At 37.1% G+C, this 24,795-nt stretch overlaps 1 protein-coding gene across 1 annotated transcript in view; it reads left to right on the top strand.

Moving 5' to 3' along the window:
• Nucleotides 1-710: 710 nt before the first annotated feature.
• The window catches only part of npr2 (natriuretic peptide receptor 2), a 93,336-nt gene continuing 69,251 nt past the window's right edge, over nt 711-24,795 (top strand). The window contains exon 1 of the mRNA XM_022667870.2: nt 711-1,802. Within this exon, the coding sequence (XP_022523591.2) occupies nt 1,088-1,802 (715 nt within the window). The 5' untranslated portion in view covers nt 711-1,087. The remainder of the gene's footprint in view (nt 1,803-24,795) is intronic.

Genomic DNA, 24,795 nt, shown 5'->3' with positions numbered 1-24,795 from the left:
CGTAATTTCTACTAAAGACTCCAATGCTACGTAACCTAATTACCTATCCAATCAGCTGTCCCCTTCTGCATTTAAATAAGATCACTCATTCAGTACCTTTGCTGCCTTTCAGACGCTGATGGTCGTTCTTACCCTCCTCCTTCCCCACCGCCTCCAGGTTGGTCCCGTTTGGTTGCCCGGGGGTTGGCTCCGCCCTGTCTCCAATGTACGACAGGATCTGCAGAGCCCAGATGTATCAAGTCCTGGGCCGATGACTGGGACTACGCCAAAGACTCTACTAGAAGAGACTGTTTCTATATAACCATTTTATAATATGTATCTTTGTTTTGCTAAAAATGTTAAAACATTAAATAGTTCAACTAACAAAAAATCTTCTGGAGTCGTAATAGTAGAACTGTAATGCAACACTGGATTGAAATAAATCTTGTGACATTACAAAAGCTTATTGAAACAATGCCACAGCGAATGAAATAATGTCCATTTTTTTTGGTTTTGAAAACTACTACCATTTCTACTACTCTAATGATGCTGCTGATCATTATTACCATCAGTTGAAGTAGTAGTAGTGGTGCTATGATGGGACAGGCAGGGGGTGCTGTTCCCTAACCAGTCATTGCCTTATAATATGACGTGTAGAGAGGGGGCCGTGCTGAGGGGCTGCTGCACTCACTGTGAGTGAGTTTCACTAACCCAGCTCATTTGGATAAACCTTATCACACACTCACCGACTCACTCAGTACACTCACTTACACACACACTTAATCAAACACACACATACTCACAAACTCACTCACTTACAGGGGAGTCTCAGGGGCAACAGCTCCACCAAAACTCCACCAAACTTGAGGGAAACACTTTTTTTCTTATTTTTTTTCTGGAGTGAGTGAGAGAAAGAGAGAGAGAGACCCCCAGACTGATGGATGATCCTTCGCCCACCTCGACTGCTGCTGCTGCGCTTCTTCTGCTGGGGGAGAGAAGCGGATGAGTCTCCCTGAAGAAGAACCGTAACTCTCACCTGAGTCTCTCTCTCTCACTTTTCTTTTCTCTCTCTCTCTTTTTGTGGAGTTCTCTCTCTCTCTTTATCTGTATGGAGCTCGGGATGGGGAGGCACGCGGACCCCCTACTGCCCTCGATCTGCTGTCTCCTCGCGGCGGTGAGTGTCCTCGCGCCGGGCGCCTCCGCCTCCCGCGAGGGGAACATCACCGTGGCCGTGATGCTGCCGGACAACATGAAGTACCCCTGGGCGTCCCCCCGCGTGCTGCCCGCCATCCGCATGGCCCGCGAGCACATCTTGCGGAGCGGCGTGCTGCGGGACCGCGCCGTGCACCTCCTCAACTTCAGCGTGGAAGACTCCGCGGGCTCGTGCTCCGAGAACAAGGCGCAGATCATCGCCGTGGACACCAAGCTGTACCACCGGCCGGACGCCTTCCTCGGGCCGGGCTGCGTGTACTCCGTGGCCTCGGTCGGCCGCTTCGCGTCCCACTGGAAGCTGCCGCTGATCACCGCGGGCGGGCTGGCGTACGGCTTCGACAACAGCGAGGAGTTCCGCACGCTCGTGCGCACCGGACCCACCACCACCAAGCTCGGCGACTTCGTCAACAGCTTGCACGCGGAGTTCAACTGGACGCGGCGCGCGCTGCTCATCTTCCACGACCTGAAGCGCGACGACAGACCCCACTTCTTCCTCTCGGAGGGGATTTACATCAACCTGCTGGCGGAGAACATGACCGTGGAGGTCCTCCCCTACGAGGACAACACCTCCTACCAGGAGATCGTCACCTTCATCCGGGAGAGCGGCAGGAGTGAGTCCAGCTACTCTCTTCATTAAATCAAAAAAAGTGTTTTAAAGTTTTTTTTTCTAAGTTTACTTTGTTTTGCTATTTAAAATACTTTCCAAAGCCACCCAAAACTCAAAAACTTCATAAAACATATATAAACAAAACAACAAAACATAGACTGATAGAAAGCCTCCATAATATATAGCTACAAACACAAAAAAACATATAGATTGATAGCCAAGGCACATTGAATAATGTTACTTTTGGAATTTATTTTGCACAATTTAAAATACCAATAAAAAAACAATAATATCCTCCAAAATACAGTTACATACATAAGAAAAACACAGAAACATACATACTTATATAAAGCCCCCATCAACACCCCCAGGTACCATTTTTAATTATTTGTTTTAAAATACTAAAAAAACCCAAAATCCCAATAATATACCCCATACTATAACGTTATACACATAAAAAAAACACAAAAAAATATAGACTGATAGAAAGACTCCTCTTGATAGCAAGGAACATATATATATTTTTAATTTGACCTTATTTTGCAATATTTAAAATACTTTTACAAACCCCACATACAATTATAAATATGAAAAAAACATGTAGATGGATAGCAAGAAACATTAAATAATGTTATTTTTGTAGTTTATCTTGCACAATATAAATACTAAAAAAAACAATAATATACTCCATAATATACAGTTTTAAACATAAAAACAACAAAACAGTCTGAACATATAATTTTTTTAGTTTAGTATATTTTGCCCTTTTTAAAATACTTCCCAAACCCCACAAAAAAATCCAAAACCCAATAATATACAGTTATAAACATAATTGTACATTATTGAATAATGTATTTAATTTAATATTAATGTATAAGTTAAATTAACAACGAACATTGAATAAAAATATTATTTTAGTTTACATTATTTTGCACAATTTATATGCCTCAAAAGAACCAAAACCCCATAATATCCACTTTAGTATACAGTTATAAACATAAAAAACCATAAAGCCTCCCCCTGATAGCAAGGGACATTGAAAAAAAGTTTTTTTGCTTGCATTACAACATTAATGCATTGCATGAACGTTGAGGAAGGAAAAACAACCTTAAAACAACTTTTATTGGTTAACGTTCCCTCATGGAAATCAATTAATGCTGACATTCTGACACTGAATCAGGATTTAAAGGTTTTGAATGGTTGGAGCTCTAAATATACTCTCACATTAACCCATAAGAGCCCATACCTATTGAATCAGATTAATTCAGTGAGCAGGGAAATATTTTAGATATTTTTACTCATTTAACTAAAGCATTCCAATTGAATACATGTTTGGAACAGAGCAGGAGAGCAATAAATACACTTTAAAGGGGCTAGTTTTATCTCCAGCATCCAGTACTCCTAAAATCTATAAATAAGGTCAGATGAACAAACACACGTTCACACACTGTGCTGTAGTGATGCTCTCCGGATGCCAGGGTACTTCATGAGTTAAAGTAAAGGACAGAGTGCTGTAGGAACTTTACACAGCTTTTAAAGGGTCTGAGACATACGCCACCTTGGGATCTTTTGGGTTAATTATTTTAGCTGAAATGTGCTCCCCACAACTAATAATAATAATAATAATGTTAATATTAATAATTATTATTTTAATGTTCCTTCCTACACTGCAAGACGACAGTGCAGGCTATAAGAATGGAATACATACAAGATATACATATTTACTGAAGTTAAATAAAGTTTAATACAAACAAATACAAAGTAGCAGTCAAAGGTTTAGGGACACCCCTTCTAGTTTAGTGTTTTTCTTTATATTTATACATTACTATTTTCTACATTGTAAATGAAAATTGAAGACATCACTGTAAAACTATGAAGAAACACATATGCAATTATGAAGTAAACAAAAAAGTGTTGAACAAGCCACAATATGTTTTATATTTTAGGTTCTCCCAAATCTCTTGGCATGATTCTCTCTGTTGGGCTTCACGAGGAACCTGAAATGGTTCTTCAACTGTCTTTAAGAAGTTCTAGAGGTGCTGAGGACATGTTAACTTCACTTTGTGCTCCAACATGAGTTGGGATTTTATATCAGGTGCTTGTCCGTTACATAACTGCATATGTGTTCCATTAATATTAACTTACAATGTAGAAAATAATACAAATAAACTGTATTATTAGTAGTATTATTGTAGTATTATTTTATAATTACTTTATAAAACCATTATGTTGAATCAGTGTTGAATAAACGTAAAATCGTTGCCAGAGATCAATGTTTTTATTAATGCATTAAAAAAAGGAAACTGTGATTCAACATCCTCTTTATATTAGGGCCACCTAAATAGTGTTAAAGTTTAACATTAAAAACGGCATAGGTGTATCCACAATAGGTACAGTACATTTGTCATATTATCTTATATGTTGTAAAAATATGTTGTTTATAGATGTTATAGCAGTTTTATAGATGAACATTTGTTTTTACCAAACGGGAAAATCCTGTTCACAATGTACACAGCAAATCTGTGACACCCAGTGTTTATTTATTTGACACCTGGTTTAAAAGTGATAAAAAGCCCAAAAAGGTCCCCAAAATTGCTTATTACTTACCAATATAGATATCATTATGTATTTAGCTACAGGGGAAATATCATCATACTGTTGTCAAACACAGCTGATTTTTTTAGTGTTCAGATGAAGTATTGGTGTTGTATTAAAAGTAATAGTGCATAAAAATATTAACATTATAAGAATTATAGACAATAAAGACCCTAGAACAAATTTTATCTACATTTAAAGACATCTTTATGTAAATTAAGTAGAGCAGCAGTGGAGGACTGGTCCTAATACTGTTGATATAGCAAAATAATGATTTACCATTCCATAAAGTCTTATTGTTGGTTTAAAAGTGATACATAGATAAAGTGATACATAGATTAAAAACAAATAGAACATACAGAGTAGTATTGAATAACTTAAAATGCTCAAGGATAGAAAGACCCTAGAACATAACACAGAAGAGTTAATCTGCAGATAAAAAGATTGTTTATTGAATAGCACCTATCTTTTTTTTGCAAATGAACTCTTTATATGTTTATCTATTTATAAATACATTCTCATGTAAACTGAGAAAAACAGCAGTATACTGTAAATAACATAATTCATCAAGTCTTAAAACAATATTTTAGTACTTTTTAAAAGACTATTTTGATTTGTTTAAGAGTGAAACATTAATATAAATAATAATTATTATGATGAGTTTAAGCAGGATGTATTATGGCATAGTCCCTCCATCCAAACCTCTAGCCTAGAAACAGCCCAGAATGTAGGACATGTTTATTTTCTACTAAGCATGGTATCGATGATCAATATCAGCATTAGATTAACTGTGTCTGACCTGTATACTGTTGTATCTAATATATATTAAACTAAGGAGGCAACAGCTGTCATGCTGATAAAATTTTCAGATTCCACGTTTCTTAAAAGTGGAAAAAATAAAAATATAGAATAAGGGTTCAACCGAAATATAGAGCAGAATATTATGGCATAACAGCAACATTCAAACTCTAGCCTAGAAAGACCTCAGAATGTAGGACATGTTTAGCCATCTGCTTCCAAGAGACACTTTTATATCTAAGCGGAGCAGCTGTACTGCTGAACTAACAGCACTGTAATGTTGATATTTTGTTCTTTACATCTAAAATAATTGTTGATGTGGAGAAAAAACAAATCCACATATGCCAAACTGAATTATGTGAGAAAGATAGAATGGCTTAAATATCTGTTAAACTTGCATTAGCTCAGAATGCACATCATTCTCATGTTTATTAAGAAATAGCATCATGCTGTCATCATTTTCCAATCATTTAACAGTGAAAAGAGGGGAAAATGACCTGTTGCCTACAACCCTGCAGCATGTAGGGCATGCTTATCTACTTATGCAGACATCCTCATGTTTATTAAGGAGAGCAGCAGTAGTGCACTGGGGCCTGTATACTTGTTGTTATGCTGCAGGCACCAGGGAAACAGCATCATACTGTTGTCATAAGTATTTGTGTTGCTTTAATAGTAATAAAATAGGTTACAAAAGACTTTAAGCAAGAGGAAAAGCAGAACATTATGGTATAATTCCAAAATCAGGATTATTTAGAGCTCTGGAAAAAAAATAAGTGACCACTTAGTTTCTTTGATTTTACCAAATTAAAAAGCTCTGGAACAGAATCAAGACGAAGATGGTTGATCAAAAGCCATCAAACCAAGCTGAACTGCTTGAGGAGTGGCATAAAGCCATATATCCAAAAGCAGTGTGTAAGACTTTTAGCCATTTTCTGTAAATAAATGCTATAGCTATGCTATGACGATATTTGTAATTGGAATTTGGGAGAAATGTTGTCTGTAGTTTATAGAATAAAGCAACAATGTTAATTTTACTCAAACATAAACCTATAAATAGCAAAACCAGAGAAACGGATTCAAAAACTGAAGTGGTCTCTTAATTTTTTCCAGAGCTATATATACCAATTTTCAGAATACATTTTATAACAAAGCAGCTTTTCATATATATGGGTCCAGGCCTCTTTTGGGCAAGCTCCATCAAAACAAGAGGAAGATACCTTTCTAGGAACCGATAGTTAAAAGGGGAACCCATGTACTTCTAGTCAACAGCTGATAGCACAATAAATGACACCTTAATTCTAGCATATAATGAGCTAAGAGTGCAGGAAATTATCCATATTGTTATAAAGAGAGCAGGATAACACGCTACATGTTGCAGATACACGATTCAACCACACAATACTGTTATCTGCTGATTCCCTTAGTCTAAAGTTAGTATTGAACCTTGAGGCTTGAACCCTAAGATAAGCTCAGAATGTAGCTATATATATGAAGCTCAGTAAGATTGTTTTATTTAATATAGCGCAGGCATTGAGACATTGAACTCATAGTTCTGTGATTGTTAATCATTCAGCTGTAACTGCCTCACGATATAGCTACTTAGAAAGACATTCTCATTTTTATTAATGAGCATAGCATTAACACTTGTTGCAGGTCAATTATCAATATTAGCATTGCATCTTTGTGTTTTATGGTCATATGGATTTTTTACTTAAATTTTTATATAGTTTTTTTAAAGCTTAATATGTTAATATGTAAGCCTTATATGCTTAATATAGTTTTTAAGTGGAAGTGACATTTCTCTAATTTTGTGCTGAAGTTCACTTATTGGTAATTGCAGATGTATCAAAATTTTGGAAAATTGGCAAAATTATATTTCTGGGATTTTCTGGAGTTTACTTTTGAAGTTCACTTGAGTTCAACTGTCATTTGGCATTCTTTTCTGTGTAGTTTAAAAATCACCTTTCTGGAGTACATTTATTGTAATTTGTTTATGCATATTTTTCCAAAATCAGGAAATTACATTTCTTTTTAGTTATTACAATTTATCGTTACATCCTTTCAAATGTTTTGGTAGTTTAAAAATAGAAAGCAATATTTCTGGATGTTAAGTAATTAAAATGCAATGTGATTGTTAATGAGGAGAAAAGTAGAGAACTGAATTACGTGGTAAAGCTTGGATCATCTAGACATGAGCTCAGAATTCAGAAGATCATCCTCTTCATGTTTATTAAGGAGATCAGCAGTAGATGTCTGGCCTGTTCGGTGTTGCTGTGTTAATCCAAAACAAATTGCTAGAAAATATTAAAACAGTTCTTGACTTAGAGTAACGTTTTATTAAAGAAAACCTCCCCCACAGTGTTGTTTTTAAGCAGGCTTCAGCCCACGTCAGTTTACGTATCCCCTGACCCAGTGCCCACTAATGCCCACTTTCACCCAATTACCGTACAGTTCAATTTTCAATTCAGTTCGCTGGAAGACAATGAGGCATTGTGTTTTCATGGGGAATTTACAAGAGCCACTCATATTTGGGCAGACGGTCAGCCACCTGCTTTCGTCAGAGTTGTATTTTCAGTAACGTGGTTATTTACAGCTTTTTACAAGCCCGAGGGTCTCGACAGAGAGCATACTTTGCCTCAACTCAAACAGTCTGGTAACAGGCACATTCAACTCAATGGACTTCTCACTCCATAGGTTGTGTTATTTTATGAGCACAATGCGGTTAGACTGCATTAAAAGAACTCTGGAGCATAGTTAACCCTTTGAGGCATGGTGGTCAGCACTGTACGACACCTCCTATTTATTTTCTCATTTCTCCACCTTACAGTGGTGTTTAAAGAGGAAATCTCTACACTTTCTGAAAGTGTTGAAATGCTGTATTCTGGGGGCAGGTAAAAAGGAAAAAACAGAAAGTGTTGTAGGAACTCTAGCCTGTTACTGTTATTAAATAAAGAACATACAAGTGGTTCCTCTTAGTGCACAGTGGTTACTTAGAGAAACCATTTTAGAAATGACATTTGACTTTACAGCAAAATCAAATCACAACCCAAATGTGGTTTAGTTTTGTTTAATGGTCTGTAATTTGTATTTTGTCATTTTAAAAGAAATTATTAGTGCATGCCCGAACGGTTTAACAAGGTAAACAGTAGTGCACTTCTATAACTGATTAAACTTATGCAGACAAGTGTCTCAAATCGACATTATCATCACTTTTCCATATGATCTAAAAAGAGGGAGCACTGCCTGTTTGCTTACAGGTCTAATTCAGCCCATAGCTTCACTTAGTACAGACTCAGCTTTATACACTAAAATTATGTTTGCTGAGATGGAGAGATGTGTTCAACTCTTGACCTCTCTTTAGGCGAATGTAAGCACATAGCTGTGTAATAGCACAGTTTAGGATTAGATCATTATCATATTTGGAGGAGAGTCAAACCTTAATCACATGGCAGTGCAAGGAACAGCTCACCACTGTGACCCGCTGCTGCAAGAAAGGTCATAAGGAGGTTCATAAACATACGTTTTTCTTTTTATAAAAATGTATGTATTATAATACTTGTTGTATTATTTTATTCTAATGTTTTAAATTTGTTATATATGCTGCATTATGTAATTGCAACTGTAGATTAAAAATCCCTTGGAAGTAAAAAGAGAGAAAACATGATTTCTGGAAGTTTCTGGAGTTTACTTGTGGGGTTCACTTATTGTCATTTTTAAATGTATTTTCCCGGAAGTGTTGCATTTTTGGAAAATTGCATTCTGTAGTTCATTTACTGTCATTTGTAGCTGAACCATTCCAAACATCTTTGTAGTTAAGAAGTGGAAAATTGCATTTCTTTAGTTCACTTGTTGTCATTTGTAGATGTTTCATTTAAACACTCTACAGTTTAGTGGAAAATTACTCCTGTAAAAACTTCTGGAATATATTTCTTGAGTTTGTTTGTCATTTGCATATATTTCTTCATATAAGTCCCGATAGTTTAAAAGTAATAAATAACGTGTCTTGAGCTGTTGTCATTTATAGATTTTGGTTGTTGTTAAAAGGTGGGAAATTAAATTCCTGGAGGTCCATCTTTTTTACAGTCTCTGGGTAAAATTCATACATTAGGTGTACCGTAATATATGGCGCACTGAGGAGTTTTGGGGAAAATTAAAAGATACTAAGTGTGCCTTATAGTGTGACAAATACAAAATTGTCAGTGGTTCATGCCTTTCAAAAATGATTTTCCCCCAAACTAAATCTCACCCATAACATTATCCACTGATTTGTTGTGTCTGAAGCTCACCTATGGTCATGGAATTGTTTTTGGGTAACATAGACATGTATTTAATCTTTTAAAATTAGCTATATTTTCCTTTCTGTGATCCATTTTTTAATATTCTTAATAGTTGTGGGGAACTCAAGTGAACCTGTTTCATGTTAACAGTTAGTTTTTTCCTCCAGAAAATTCCAAGCAGTACATTGTGTTGGACTCAGCCCCAGTATTTTCCAGATGAGTAAGTCTGGTTCTATTAAGTTTGACTGAATCAAGTAGGTCACTTGAAAGGATACGGGAGGTAATTCTGCTTGTCTCAGAATTAATCGGACAAACTCAGCATGAACCATACTGTATCAGGGATTCAAGAAGGTGTCATATTCACAGTGGTGAAGTGGCCTAATAAAATGCTAATTTCACAAAACCAAAAAAATCTTGATGAATGTTTGTAGGAGCAGTCTGCATGCCTAGGTACTTGGTTTTATACATATGTGGCCATAAAAAGTGAATAGGACCTGAGGTTAGTGATTTAGATAGGTGAGCAAATACTATTAGCAATATAGCGTATCAGCTAAGTGTAATATTTTGGTCAGCAATAACTGCTGATTTATTTTCATTACGTGATACAAAACCTTATAATGTTGGTCTTAGCTACATGGAGGTGTGTGTAATGGTGTGTGAGTGTGTAGGCATGTGTTGAATGCTGTGAAAAGTGTGACTTACGCTGCCATGTTCGCACTGCCATGGCAACGTGCATCTATCCCAGTATCCCCTTTTAACATGAGATCCGAGCATCTCTCTCTCTTTTCTCTCTCTCTCTCTCTCTCTCTCTCTCTCTCTCTCTCTCCCTTATTAGCAAACAGACGCACAGCAGTCTTGGTTGGAAATCTTGTAGGAACAAAGTGTCTTTCAGGGGTTGGGGTTCTTGTATGCCAGGAAAAGTGGCACATTTTCAAAGTCTACAGAGTTGTTTCTATTTTTACAGAAGGGAATTCTCAGATTTTTTGCTGTTGTTTTTTTAAAGGAACAATACCGCTTATTATTACCAGTCTGACATTGACGCTTTCTCTGTCTGCACATGTAGGATCTTTAAAAAATATAGTTTCCCAGTTTCCAGTTCACAAATTTCAGACCAAGTCAAAACCGAGTACGGTAGATGCCTTCGAGAGATGTAGAAATGTCCAGCTGATCAATGTATAATACAAATCATTGTATAATACATAACATGTTTGCGTGGAATACTGGCTATAATAAATCTGATTAAATTGCAATTTCTTTTATATATTAAAGAAACCCTTAGTCTGAAAGTTGCACCAAATGCACATTAGCAACAACCTGCATGACACATGTTTTAAAGCAACATTATGTAGCTACAAAATAATGTTTACAAGCATTTGGAAACTGAAGACTGTTGTCGTATTTTGCGCTCATAATGTGCCATACATTTTGAGTGGGAGAATATGTTGCTTCAAATCCTGTATGTGACTTTAAGCATTAATGGTACCTTCATAGATGTGGTAGTTACCCATTCCATGGGCACTAACACACCTCCAAACCATCAGAGTAGTCCAGTTTTTAAAGAAATGACAACTGGAGAACAGGCACAGGGATCATTAGCATCTAAACTTAATGTAGTGCTGGATGATATGGGAACAATTGCAACACAATATATTTTTGAGTTTTGGTTGATGCAATATTGTGATTTGAATATTGATATCTGTGGTGTAGTAACAGTCACAGATGATGTAAGTACTGTACATTTTTTAGAAACACAGGCCACTTTATTTTTTACAGTTTCATTTATTCACCTAAAATGACAAAAAATATATATGAGGTAGTCACACATCATAGGCTACTCAAATATGTCTTAAATATGTCTTGCTCTGTAATAATAAGTATTAAGAACATTTAGATGTTTGGTAATTTGTAAAGTCCAAATAAAATAAAATGCATAGTTAAATTAGAAGCTGGCCTGAGGACTTGTATTAGCCCAAAATAGCGGATTAGCCACAGTGGCAAATGGCTAACTGGTGATGCTAACTGTTTGCTGAATTATTCATTGTTTTTTTGATAACAGATGGATGTCTTTGTGCTGGTTAGAGTGAGGAGGTCCTTTGGTTTGATATGATATGCTGATGCAATAGTTTGCTCTAGTCTTTATTTATTTCCCTCACCACACCGGAATGCAGTTGTTTGCCCAATGCTAGCTCGATTAGCAAACAGAATTTATTGTAGATGGTTAATACCAGGCTACTTTTGTTAAACTTTTAGATCAAATATTATGATTAACTATCTGGCCTCCAAGGCTGTAAGAGCCAATATTATTTTCTAAGTTTCTAACTCTAACTGTGTTGGCTGTATACTATACTGTTCACTCTATATCATTTTCTTTCTGAATCTAATTTCTTTGCATATTTCAAATATCAAATTTATCACTTGAAATAAAAATAAAAAAACGCTAAATACAAAACTGTTATTCACCTGACCAAGAAATTCAATGTAGAATTATTGGGGAAAAGCATAAAAAAGCATAAATTAAATGAACTTACAGGTCAGGCATAATAACAAAAAAATTCAGTAAACATTTTCTGTACAACAAATTACCCCAAATTATTTAAGTAAATTCAACTTATCTAGGCTTACAGTGTAAACGGAGATGTAGCCCACAAAGAGATGACATCAGGATGTAGAAAGTTCTACAGTGTATCAGTGTATATCTTTATGGGACCCTGTATATTTTAAGAAAACAGCCTTTGCATTTAGTTCTTAACTTTATATATGAACAGGGTAAGTTGGCATTCTTTAGATCAGAAAGGAGTAGCTGAAAATATATATTATATGTTAATCGATTGTTCCTTACATTTCACTATAAGCCAAAATGTACAAGTCAGCGCAGCAGGGTGAGCAGGGATAACATCTCTTCAGAGCTGTTATCTGATCAAATTTTGTCAAGGGGTTAGTGGTGCTTAATAACAACCCATTGTGCCTTGATTGTTCTGACATTTAGCTAGGTCTATTATGGTACATGAGCCTTTAAGGCTAATTGCTTGCAGTTGTTCAAATGTTAAGTTCACTGTTTGCTTGCTACTAGCGATTAGCAGCATAGATCCTGTTGCTAATACTCTAGTTCCTTGCTTCTTTAAGCATCTAACAGCTAGACGATAGGGCATGGCTGTTAATGTTTGGTAGTGACCTCCTTTATTTTTTTGGTGGATTTGGATTTTATCAATGCAAGTAATTCATCAGGTTGTGCGTAGTCAATATAAACCAAAACGCTTAAAAACAGGCTTAGCAAAGACCATGTGTTTGATCTGACCTTTACAACTCATGATTGTAGACATGATTATCTAGTCATTGTTCACTCAGTGCTGATTTGTTTATTGTTGTTTTTTTTTTAATGTTCAATCCAAAAGCTCTTGGGAAACTGTAAAGTCATGTTGCGTATTGTAGCATAAGGGGCAAAAGGGGATAAAAATGCTCCTGTACATAGTTTAAACATAAGACAATAGTTACCAACACTGCCAATTATAGATAGGAATAGGAATCTACAACAGTCACTTCAATTCAGTTAAAATTTATTTGTATAGAATTTTTTAACAACAAGTGTTACCACAAATCAGCTTTACCAAATTCCGGGTCCCAGCCTCTTTAGAGTAAGCTCAATGGCAACAGTGGCAAGAAAAATCTCCCTCAAGCCAAGAGGAAGAAACCTTGAGAGAAACCAAGACTCTAAAGAGGAACCCATCCTCCTCTGGTCGACACCATATGCTATCTACGCTAACTCCATATCCACTTCTAAAGTTCTCGCTAGCTTCCATATCCACAAGTTCTTTCTAATTTCCATACCCATTTCTGCAGTTCTTGCTAGCTTCCATACCCACTTCTACTGTTCTCACTACCTTCCTTTGGCACATTTACAGTTCTTGCTAGCTTCCACACCCACTTCTACACTACCCACTAGCGAATGCACTCATTTGTTTGGTAAATACTGTTGTGATTTGTCTCATCAGGCCACGGTAAGGTCCTCTTTTCACAGCCTGAAACACAGGCATGACGAGGTAGCCCCAGCCCTTAATACACTCTGGTGGACAATATTGTTATTTGCCTAAGAACACAGAGGAAGAGCACAGAACTTACTGTATTGGGTGTAAAAGCTGTATTATTACTGCATAATACATTTGAGCTTGGATGTCGGAATTTCCTAGTTCCAAGTAGGACGTTTTAACTGGAACTAAACTTTATTTTACCTGCAAAACGTCTGTATCCAGTATTCCTGACCCAGTAACCGCACCCGAAGTCTGTAAGTCTCAGATCCAATGTGTCCGTGTTGATGATGATGTTCGAAGGTTTGATGTTGCGGTGTAGGACACCTTTTTTGTGGCATGCTGTTGCTGCAATCACCACCTGGAGGATGAAGTTTTTGGCCATGTTTACAGAAAGGGAACCTCCATTGCTGTCAATGTAGGCCTTTAAGTCTGTGCACGGCTGAGGGTACTCAAGGATTAAGATGTAGCGATCAGGTTCATCAAACCACTCAATCAGGTGAATAATGCTGCAAACTGCCGATATGGTCATCCTCTGCGTTAGAGCCACTTCAAGAGGCACATTGGAACCATCTTCTTCTTATTATTTTTTTTTCAATAATTAGTTTTCTTCCTAATTTGGTAGGTCAGTTACCCCACCCAATCATTAGGACTCCCCCTATCAATAGTAATGCCCCTAATTCTAGGGGGGGGGGGGTGAAAACTAGCACATGCTTCTTCCAATACATGTAAAATCAGCCACTGCCTTTTTTAAAACTATAAAGTGCAGTGACCCTCTCTGAAACATCAGCTGACAGACGCCTGTGCTGACCAACATAACAGTAGGAGTGATGGGGAGAGAGTGCCATCTAGCATCCACCCCAAAGAGAGCAAGGCTAATTGTGCTCTCTCAGACTCCGGCTGCTGATGGCACTCAGCATGATCTGGGATTCGAACCGGCGATGTTCAGATCATAGTATTAGTGCCTCAGTCTGCTGGACCACTTGGAGCCCTCATTATGAGGTTAGTTAATGAGAAATGAACATGTGGAATTCAGTGCTGTTTTACTACCAGTATGTGTTCTGCTTAGTCTGTCTTGTAGGTATACTTACACTTTCGACATATTGAAGTGCTGACGTTTTCTCTGCAAATTTAATGACCACCTGCACACAGAGACAGTACAAGTCATCAAGATCACAAGGATTCAAAAAGAAAATAGATGAGAAAACAAAATAAAGGAGTGACTGAGTCAAAAACCTTAAGGCCATTGGAGAGACGTGTTCCCTTATACACAGATCCAAAACCTCCCCTGCCCAGAATCTCCTCGATTTCATAAAGAGAATCAAAGGTGTCTGTGGAAAAAAAGGAAAACATGAGTATTTGCTTATATTACTTTATATACAGTTGATCTATTATTATAATTTTTTTGTACCAAGAGCACATTAATATAAATTAGCTGATATTTTAATTTTACAGATAGAACCCCCTCATTGTGTTCAGTAAATGGTCTGGACAATGAACTCACCTGGCTTGGTGGTCTTTGTCTGTCCAGTAGCCTCTTTCTTCATCCTCTTGCTGGGAGGAACACCGGTATCAGAAAGTTTGCTGGGTCCTGGAGGAACAGTACTGTCACCCTCATCCTCTGTTCTTTTCCTTTTTCCATTCCCAGCACCTGTATACAAGATTATTTATATGTTTAATAGTATTTCACATATAATCAGGGCAGATAATCAGTATAACATTTATGTTGTTTTTTCTACTTTACTCTTTACTCATACTCTTTACTCTCTATACTCCCTTATACATTTCTCATTAGCTTCACTATAGCTATAAATTACTGAAGACCATTTTCTGCTCTGTTATCAATGCATTTAATCAGAGGCAAATGTAAAAGCAGCTGAATAAAAACGTTTGTATTTTATACATAGATTATCATTTGCCGTTTCTAAGCCCCTAAAAAGGACCGGAGACACCCCTGGTAACGAGCAACGATGCAGAATGTAAAAAAAATTATCGGAGTAAAAGTATTAAACTAAGTGAAAATATGTAGTGAAGGAAAGGTGGAAGTAGGAGAAAAAATAGATATTTCAGTAAAGTACAGATACAGCATTTTAGTATTTAAGTACAGGAGTGGAGTAGTTCTTCATCGTTATTATACATGTCTGGTTATCATTCAGCATCTTGATCTCGCTAACACTCTTGTCACTGACTACAATCAAATCCTCACAGCAGTGTGTCTCTTGTGAACAGTACAACATCTGACTTAAGTATTTTTGTAGAAACTGTATTGTGCATGTGAGAAGTTTGTTTTAATGTTTTTTCTAAGGAGCAAAAGTCAAACTCATTCTGCTATACAGCCACAGTCCAGATGTTTTATTTTGGATTTCAGCTCTTCCATGAGATTGCTTCATCGATCCAGAAACACAGCTCAAAATGGATGCACAGTGTTCATCCACGATGACATGGTGAGATTTCCCATTGTGCAACTGCCCAGCGTCTCTGCTAAGTATAGTAATTTAGAAGATGCTTGTTGTTTTCATTCTCAGCCAGCAGTCGCTTGTCTTTTTCACGCTCTCTGCTCGTTAGAACTGCGCGTATTACACTGACAGCCTAATTTCACGATGCACCTAAATACATTCATGTGCTGCCAGTGCTGTCGGACTCTTGCTTCTTTTTTAGGTGAGTTCCAGGGCTGCCATTACGATCTCAGGGTCAGAAGGAGTTACGTGACTGTCGGGGCTTGTTCTGCTTTTTTGGCTCCGGCATTCCGTTCATTTTTGCCTGCTGATGAGCCTGCCTGAAGATGGGCTTAACCCTGAAGCCGTTCTTGTCTTCACAGCTGTTTTCTCTCTCCTGTGCTGGTTTACTGACGGGAAACAATGACTCAAAGGACCTGAAGTAGTTTCAGATATTAAGGGTAAATTCATGTTAGTCTTGGCTGAATATTTGCTAGTAGAGGAATATATATTAGAAATTCTGGGTCATAGAGTTATAGAGCAAAATTCACAGAAGCAAATTCACAGAAATAAATACCAGGGATCATACGGTCATGAAAAACCTGGAAAAGTCATGTAATTTGAAAATAGCAATTTCCAGGCCTGAATAAGTTTAAAATAAATTAAAAAAATAAAAATGGAAAAATAAAAATACACAGACAGTTTTGGAAAAGTCATGGTAATTTGGTCTTGTTTCAGTTCATCGATAGAGAAAATTTATTTTGAGCTAACAAATAAATCAGCTCAGAGTGAATTCAGTAATTTAGCCCTACACATTGGAGCTCTCAGCATCTAACACATTTTATTAGTGAAGCTTCTGTCACCTTTTTTTATCAGATTCATTTTAGGCCTACTATTATCAATTTTAATTTTACTTTTTTTTGTTTTATTGTCCATGTCTGCACTGATGTTTTAAAATCGTATGGTCATAAAAATTGCCTTGAAGGCATAGAAAAAAAAAATAATAATAATTGAAATTTACTGATAAAAAAGTGTATGAACCCTGAAATACACACAGTGGATCTGTCTGGAGGGTTATTAGAATTATTTCAGTTAATCTGGTCACTTACTGTTTTAATTGTAGTTTTTAGGATGATGCAATCAAGATAATATATCTTTAGATAAAAACCTTGTGAGAGGGTGTCTCTCAAGCCAGAAAAAGACTTTTTGCATTACTGAAATTATAAGAGACTTATTTCTTATGCATTTTGTTTAATATAAAAGCTGCATGTGAAGTTGAAGAGAGACACCTGCTATCCTTTAAGCAACAGCTAAATAAAGCATTTGTTTTAAATTGGATTTATACCAATATTTACTCCCATGAGGAAAAAAAATAAATAAAGATTAATTTTATATATATTTATTTGCATATTTGGGATCTCTAAACGATGCTATGTGCTCTCATTTGGCACATGTATAAATAAAACACTGAATAAGACTGTCAATTTTCAGTTGTCGTGAATTGGAATTGAGAATCACTTCTATACAGTGTATGCTCATATGTATGAAGATTTATTTATTTAAATATTTTTATAACACCTTTTATATACAGTGTTAAATTCAAAGTGCTTTACATAAACAGGGATAAAAACAAATACACAAAAACAAAATAGAAAGCAAAACAAATAAGCTTTTTAAAATCATAAAAAATACATATAATAAAGCAATTAATTAAAAAGCAAGAAAATTAAACATACAGCATATTTAAAAGAATGCTTTTACAGTCATTACTGATGGAATTTGAGACAGTACAGACGGCGTTACACACGAATTCAAAACATGAATTCATGTTAGTCTTGGCTGAATATTTGCTATTAAATGAATATATTAGAGTAGAAATTCTGGGTCATAATGTTATCATGCTACTGTTTTAATACAATGAAGCAAATTCACTGAATTTAATACACACCACAAAGCACTTCATACAGCACTTAAAAATAAAGGAGAAAAAAAACATGAGGAGAGAGGTCTCTCCAAAAGTGCCATTGTTCGCCCTCACACCTTGTTGACTCTGAGAGCTCTGGAAGCAGATTGAAAGCAAATGTCAAGTGGCTGGATGGGTGAGGGCGTCAGTCACACTGTGTGTGTGTCTGTGTGTGCTTATGCATGTGTTCAACTGAAAAATCTATAGCAGATGTGGACCACTAAAGGAGTTCAGTGGGGGGAAAAATACACAAACACACACTCAAACACAATGAAGCAGATTCACGAAGACCACCGGCAGATTTGCTGTGGCATTAAGAGGACATACACCAACCCAGCATAACATTATGACCACCTCTTTGGTTTTACACACTTTATTCACTGAAACTGCTGCCAACCCTGGCTAGCACTGCTGGAGCAGCATTAGCTGCTAACCGCACTAAGCGCTAGCTAGCTCTTTCTACGTTTAAAAGTGAGTTTATCGAACTGTAGTCTGTGTGTTACCTATGTTAAAACAAGCTATGTGGTACTAACTGCTAGCTAATTTCACCCTGGCCTACCGGAACACTTAGGGTTCCTCAGTGTAGTGCTGTCAGGTGGCATTAACTAGCGCTAACCGCTGCTAGCGGATTGCCACTAATGCTAATGGTGCTTTACCCAGCCTTGGTAGAAATCTGGAAATCTATGTTACTGTAAATAAATGGAAGCGCTTTACACACCCAAATAAACAACTTTCAAGTGGGAAATCTGTGTAGATTAACATCCAGCACTCGTTTGACTTTAAAAGAAAGTTTTGTTTACTTAGTTTAGCTTTACTCAACTTAAAAATACCAGGAAAATAGATGTTCATTGATGGTGCGCCTTAACATCCAGTGCGCCCTATAGTGCGAAAAATACGATAATGTTTCTGCTGTACTGATATTGTGGCTTTATATCATATCGGATCATATGTTATATTTATCACCATTTCTTTGAAACCTATCAGTACATGAGTTTTGTGTACTCATGCTGTTATCATGATTATCATGGTGTGTCTTTGTTCTCATTGGTTTCTTCCTGTGTGCGCACTTGCTTTACTGGCTTGCTTTACCTGCACAATATCAATCACCCTGCGAGGAAATGAGTGTTTGACTGCAATTGACAATAATGGAGTCACTTCCACTGTCAAATGATATTTACAAAAGCATATTTTCCATGAAATGCTATTGAGGCAGGATAAAAAGCATACTGTACGTGCGCTACTTCTTTTGAAATAGGCCACGCACTGGGACATGCACATTCTCTAATTATACAGGAGAAAATAATAACTCCAGAAGCAGGACATTGTGTATTGTTGGTTTGCATTTGTAAACAAGTCAAGCGCGCTCACCAGGCGTTTTTATGCCTCATTCAGTTAATAATGCGTAATAACCATAGCCACTGCTCTAATTCTGAAGAAGTCAGAAGAAAGAAAATAACCCTCGGCCCATTAGGAAACAGCGGTGGTACAGACCGTGCACTGTTGGTGCTCAGCTCAGCTAAAGTGAAACAAAATGTTCTTGCTACGTTTTTTGGCCGCCTTTGTATCAGCCAGGCCCCAGCAGATGCGTATAAATTCTATAACACTGGCGAACATTTTCCCTGCCTTTTTGTACATTTGTTTTGGAGCGCGTCCAGGAGACAGCAGGACGGCTGGGCATGAGTCAGGCAGTGCTGGGGCGAGAGAGCGAGAGAGGAGGGTTCTGGGGTGCGAGCGGCGGGCCCGAGCCCAGCTTCAGTCTCACGTTCGAGGAAATGGCTGCTAAATAAAAGTCTAGTCTAGTCTAAGCTGGCACTGGCTGCAGTAAGAGACACCACGACTAATGAAAATCAGGCCTACGAGGGCAGATGAGCCAGAGAAGAGCACACAGTGGTGGAATTCAACACGTATGTTGGAGAACGTAGAACCTCACCTTAGATCGTCTGTCTGTAAATCCCGTCAACAAGCCGTGTGATTGTTTTCCCTGGCACACACAATGCTTCTGCTCTTGTTCTGCTGTTCTTTACATTGATTGGCTGCCAAAATAAGCCTAAAGCCAGACACTTTCTGAGATTTTTAATAAGAACACTGCCAGCTTGTCCCACACCGATTACATACACCTGATTTGAGACACTCACATCAAGCTACAATTATGAGATCCCGATTATACGTGTGAATTTGATGACTGTTTAGACTGCAGACTTTGTTTTTATAACTGTCTTATGCCTGGAGATATTGTAAAACAATAAAAAATAATTTTTTCAAACATGTAAGTGATTCTTAAGTAAGATTACCATGTGTTCCACACTGTAAGATTTACTTAAAACCCTTTAATTTTCCTCAGAATCCAGTGCAATTTATGTATGAATTTTACCAGTCAGGTTGTAAGGATCAGTAAAGTTCAGAAGTAAGTATTAATTGACTGTAGCCTGCTGCTAACCCCGGCTACCACTGCTGAAGCAGGATTAGCCGCTAAGCGCTAGCTCTTTCACCGCTCAGAGGTGAGTATTATCAGACTGTAGTCTGCTGGTAACTTCAGCTAGCACTGCTGGAGCAGCATTAGCCACTCACCATGCTAAGCGCTAACCCTTTCACAGTTAAATATAGGTGAGTATATTGGACTGTTAGCTGCATGTTTACGGTATTAAAACAAGTAATGTGGGACAAACCACATGCTAATATTTGGCCCAGGCTTACAGGAACACTCAGGGTTTCTCAGTATAGCGCTGTAATGTGTGGCATTTACTAGCGTTAACCATGGTTAGAGCTGGCGGTTAGATACTAATGCTAATGCTGCTGCACAGAGCCTTAGTGGAAATCTGGAAATCTAAGCTTACTGTAAATAAACAAAAGCGCTTTACTCACCGAAATAAACAGTTTTTAAGAGAGAAGTTTGTGTAGATTACCATCCAGCACTCTTTTGACTTTAAAAGAAAATGTTTTTTTTTTAAGAATTACAGTTTTGTTTACTTAGTTTAGCTTAACTTAACTAAGTTACCCCCCACCACCACCACCCCCAGCAGCGAGACCTGCTGAATTAGAAGAAGAGCATGGCGATGCCTGTGCTGTGTGCTGCAGCCATGGAAACAGGTGAGCTGGCTATTTTTTTGCTGAACAGGTAACCACTGAGCTTCAGTAAGGTTGCTAATCAGAGCTGTGTATTTTTACCACCACTAGAGATTTTGGACTCTGAAACATACATATTGACTGATCTGCTACAGAGTAAGACTTGTCGTCTCTTGCTACTGTGTATCGGTCTGGCAACCTGTGTGAGCTTTGTGTCTGGGGAGGAGAGTGTGGGGCAGAAAAGGTTTGGAAATTGAACTCATGTAGCCATTTTTCACACTTACTCACATTTAATACTGATTGTTTCTTTAAGTAAGTCAAAAATGCAGACTTAAGATTTGACCAGGCCCCCAAACTTTTTTTAGTGGGACTTTTCCAGTATATATGACTTAACTATCTTTCCACATGCAGCATACTCTGTCTTAATGGAATACAAACCATAATATGTCTTTATTAAATAAAAATCAACATCATGTAAGTGTTTTCTTTTTTTAACTAGGCTAATAGTTCTGTCAATTAATGATTTTACTGATCTGCTGGCATTAGTGACTTGCTAGCAAGCGTCGGGCTAGCGACATTAAATGACCCAATGAAGTTTTCAGTGCTACATTCGAACAGCTAAAGTTCATTTAAACTGAAAGCAATTACCATTACATACAGCTTGTATCTACAATGTCCTGCCATTTAGGCTATATAACAACAATTTACCACAGATGTAATGTTTATAAGCTTTGGAAAATGTTTATAAGCTTGGAAAAGCTAGCTAGCCAGCATTAGCGAGGTTAGCTAGTTTTGTCTAAAACCTTAACCTACCTTCTATACTAGTAACGTATCCCTCTATCCACTTGCTGTATCCTTTTAACAAAACTGCTCTTGGTAATCGAAATCCCTCTTCAGCCCATTTTTCTACATTGTTCATGGTAAAGCGTGGTAATAACTGAAGATTTGTGGTCTATGCCATTGTTGAGTGTGGACTTACTTCGACTTCCTCCCTACACAGCCTCACTTTCAATTAAAAATGCCGGCTACGTAAAAAGAGCATATTGGCCTTGCTCTCTCTGGGTGGGTAGAGGGCGCTCTCTCCCCAAATCAATCCAAAGGGTGCCGTCACTCAGCAAAAGGCGTCTGTGAGCTGATGTATCAGAACCGAGCGCACTGTGATGCTACTCAGCAATGCTGCATCAGCAGCAGTTCAAAAAGAGACGGTGGCTGATTTTACATGTATCAAAGGAGGCATGTGCTAGTCTTCACCCTCCTTGTGTTGGGGCATCACTGGTGATAGGGGTGGGGAGGTCTTAATGAGTGGGTTGGGTAATTGGCTGAGTAAATTGGGCACAACATCTAATACAAAGTAGCTCTGTGTATTAGTATTTTTTTTTTCAAACACTTTTAAACAGATGCCATTTGATTCATCTTTATGAATTATTAAATAATCCTTATGTCAACATAAAGATTAATTATGCTAAATGTTAGTATAGTTTAGTAACATTTGCTTGTGTAAAGTCAGTAGTGGTTACAGAGATGCCTAAAAGGCTGCATTATTATAAAATGTACTCTATGCTGGCACATAAACATCGATTCATCACTTCCTGTTAGTCATTTTACTACTTGTTGGCACATTAATACAGTTCAGTTGATGTATGGATTTATATATAGTATGTGTGTATTTTATAGCTGCGTTTTTTATATGCCCTTCAAATATGGTTCAGATTATTTCAGAACAGAATCTGTTTTATAGGAATGTTTTTCTAAATATCCTGCCAAAATCAAACACTATTAGAGTTAGTATATTGAATGTTTTTAAGCCCCTTTCACATAATCTGCATCTGTGTGACCTGAAAAACATTGTGCATGCACTGACTGTACACACAGTGGTATGTTTATGCTGGAAAATATCACTGATTGTGAGCAATTTCAGCAGACTTGCTTTTTCCTTATGGATAATCATTCAAGTGAGTTGCTTTGTTTAATTCTAATGCTCATAAATTAAGGAGTGTGTATCGGGCAGTGGTGTCTAAGGGGTTTAGAAAACCATGTTGTGGCCGGTGACAAGGTTGTAGATTCAGTATGCAAAGTCAGTGTGTAAGACTGGTGGAGGAGAACATGCCAAGATGCATGAAAACTGTGATTAAAAAACAGGGATATTCCACCAAATATTAATTTCTGAACTCTTAAAACTTTATGAATATGAACTTGTTTTCTTTGCATTATTTGAGGTCCTGAAAGCTCTGCATCTTATTATTTCAGCCATTTTTAATTTTCTGCAAATAGATTCTATGAATTGCTCTACAATATTTTTATTTGGAATTTGGGAGAAATGTTGTCCGTAGTTTATAGAATAAAAAAACAATGTTCATTTATCTCAGACAACCTACCTATAAATAGCAAAATCAAAGAAAAAAAATGAATAAAAAAAAACGAAGTATTTTATTTTTTTCCAGAGCTATAATATTGATGTATGAAATATCAATCAATCAAATATCAATATTTTCATTGAAACATAGGCACTCTAAACTCTCAAAAGTCTAACTAAACTAAAGTCTCACCCTCAATTTGACTTCCTAAAGTTACTGCTTCGTTACTCCTCATGTTGGCGCTAATCAAATCAATAGGGTAAACCTGCGGTGAAAAATATTGGTTATTAAATTCTGTGAAACAGTTACAGTTACAGTTATGGATTCAGTAAATCCATAATTCCTGGTATTTTCTCATTTAGGAATATTTTATCCTCTTTAGTAACACTGATGTCACAAAGTATAGTATTGTCATGTGATATATATTATATCACAGAATCACAATATTGTTTTATCATCGTTATTTTGGACAAAGTATTGTAAAAAAATTCATGTTGTAAGATGATGCACAATGTCAAAATTAAGTATGCTCTAAATAATAATGAAAAAAAAAAATGTTTCCGACAATGATGCAGGTAAAGTAGTGATGAAGGCAGCTGGAGAGCTTTCCATGATGTTCATCACATCCTGTTATTACAAAACTGATTAGTATTTTAATGCTTGTATATTAACCTGCCACATTAGCTTTATCCCTAAATCTAACACACCGGATCCTTCAGAGTCATGTGAATATTAGATTAAAGTGTGTGTTGGATCAGTGTTGAATCGAGGAGCATGATTAATCTCTCCTGCACTGGATGCCACATCACTTTTGAGACTGCCTGGGTGAAGGCCTGTTAATGTGTGCCGAAATAAATAGCAAGATGTTCAGAGGCCTGGAGTTGAGTATATAATTGGGGCACATCATGTAGCTCCCATTCCTGCTGAAGTATGTACTTGTACTGCAAGGGCTGCTAATTCTGAGACAAGAGAAGCAGATGTACCATGCGGCATCAAGCAGCTGCTGCTGTAGTTCACTGTAAAAAGCAGAACTTGAAACATTGCACTTTAATTTGATTTTTGAGTAAACCAGTGGTTGCAAGATAGTAATTTAGAAAAGTAGTTTCCATAGATAAGTAAAAAGAAACCAGAGGTAACTAGTTTTTTTTTTTTTTTTATAAGAGCAATTTAATGCTTGATTGACAAAAACAATGAATGCATGGAACAAATTTGTTTTTTTTTTCATCTTCTTTCAGGTGTTAGCTGTCACGTTATTGTTCTGTTTTCTGTTTGTCTGTGTTTCTATCTTGTCCCGTGCCTGTCAGTTTTCCTAGCCATGCGTTCTCCTTGTCTCCACCCCTGTCTTCAGTGCTCCCATGTGTTGTCATTTGTAGCTCCACCCCCTCGTTACCTGTCCTCAGGTGTTTCCTGTTTCCTATTAGTTCTGTGTATATACTGTATATATAGCCCCTTTGTTTCAGTGTTCCCTTGTCAGTTCTTGTATGTGTTCT

The sequence above is a fragment of the Astyanax mexicanus genome, chromosome 1 (assembly GCF_023375975.1).
Source record: "Astyanax mexicanus isolate ESR-SI-001 chromosome 1, AstMex3_surface, whole genome shotgun sequence".
Classification (NCBI taxonomy): domain Eukaryota; kingdom Metazoa; phylum Chordata; class Actinopteri; order Characiformes; family Acestrorhamphidae; genus Astyanax; species Astyanax mexicanus.
The sequence above is the reverse complement of the archived record's forward strand: the minus strand, read 5'-3'. Positions and strand labels throughout refer to the sequence as shown.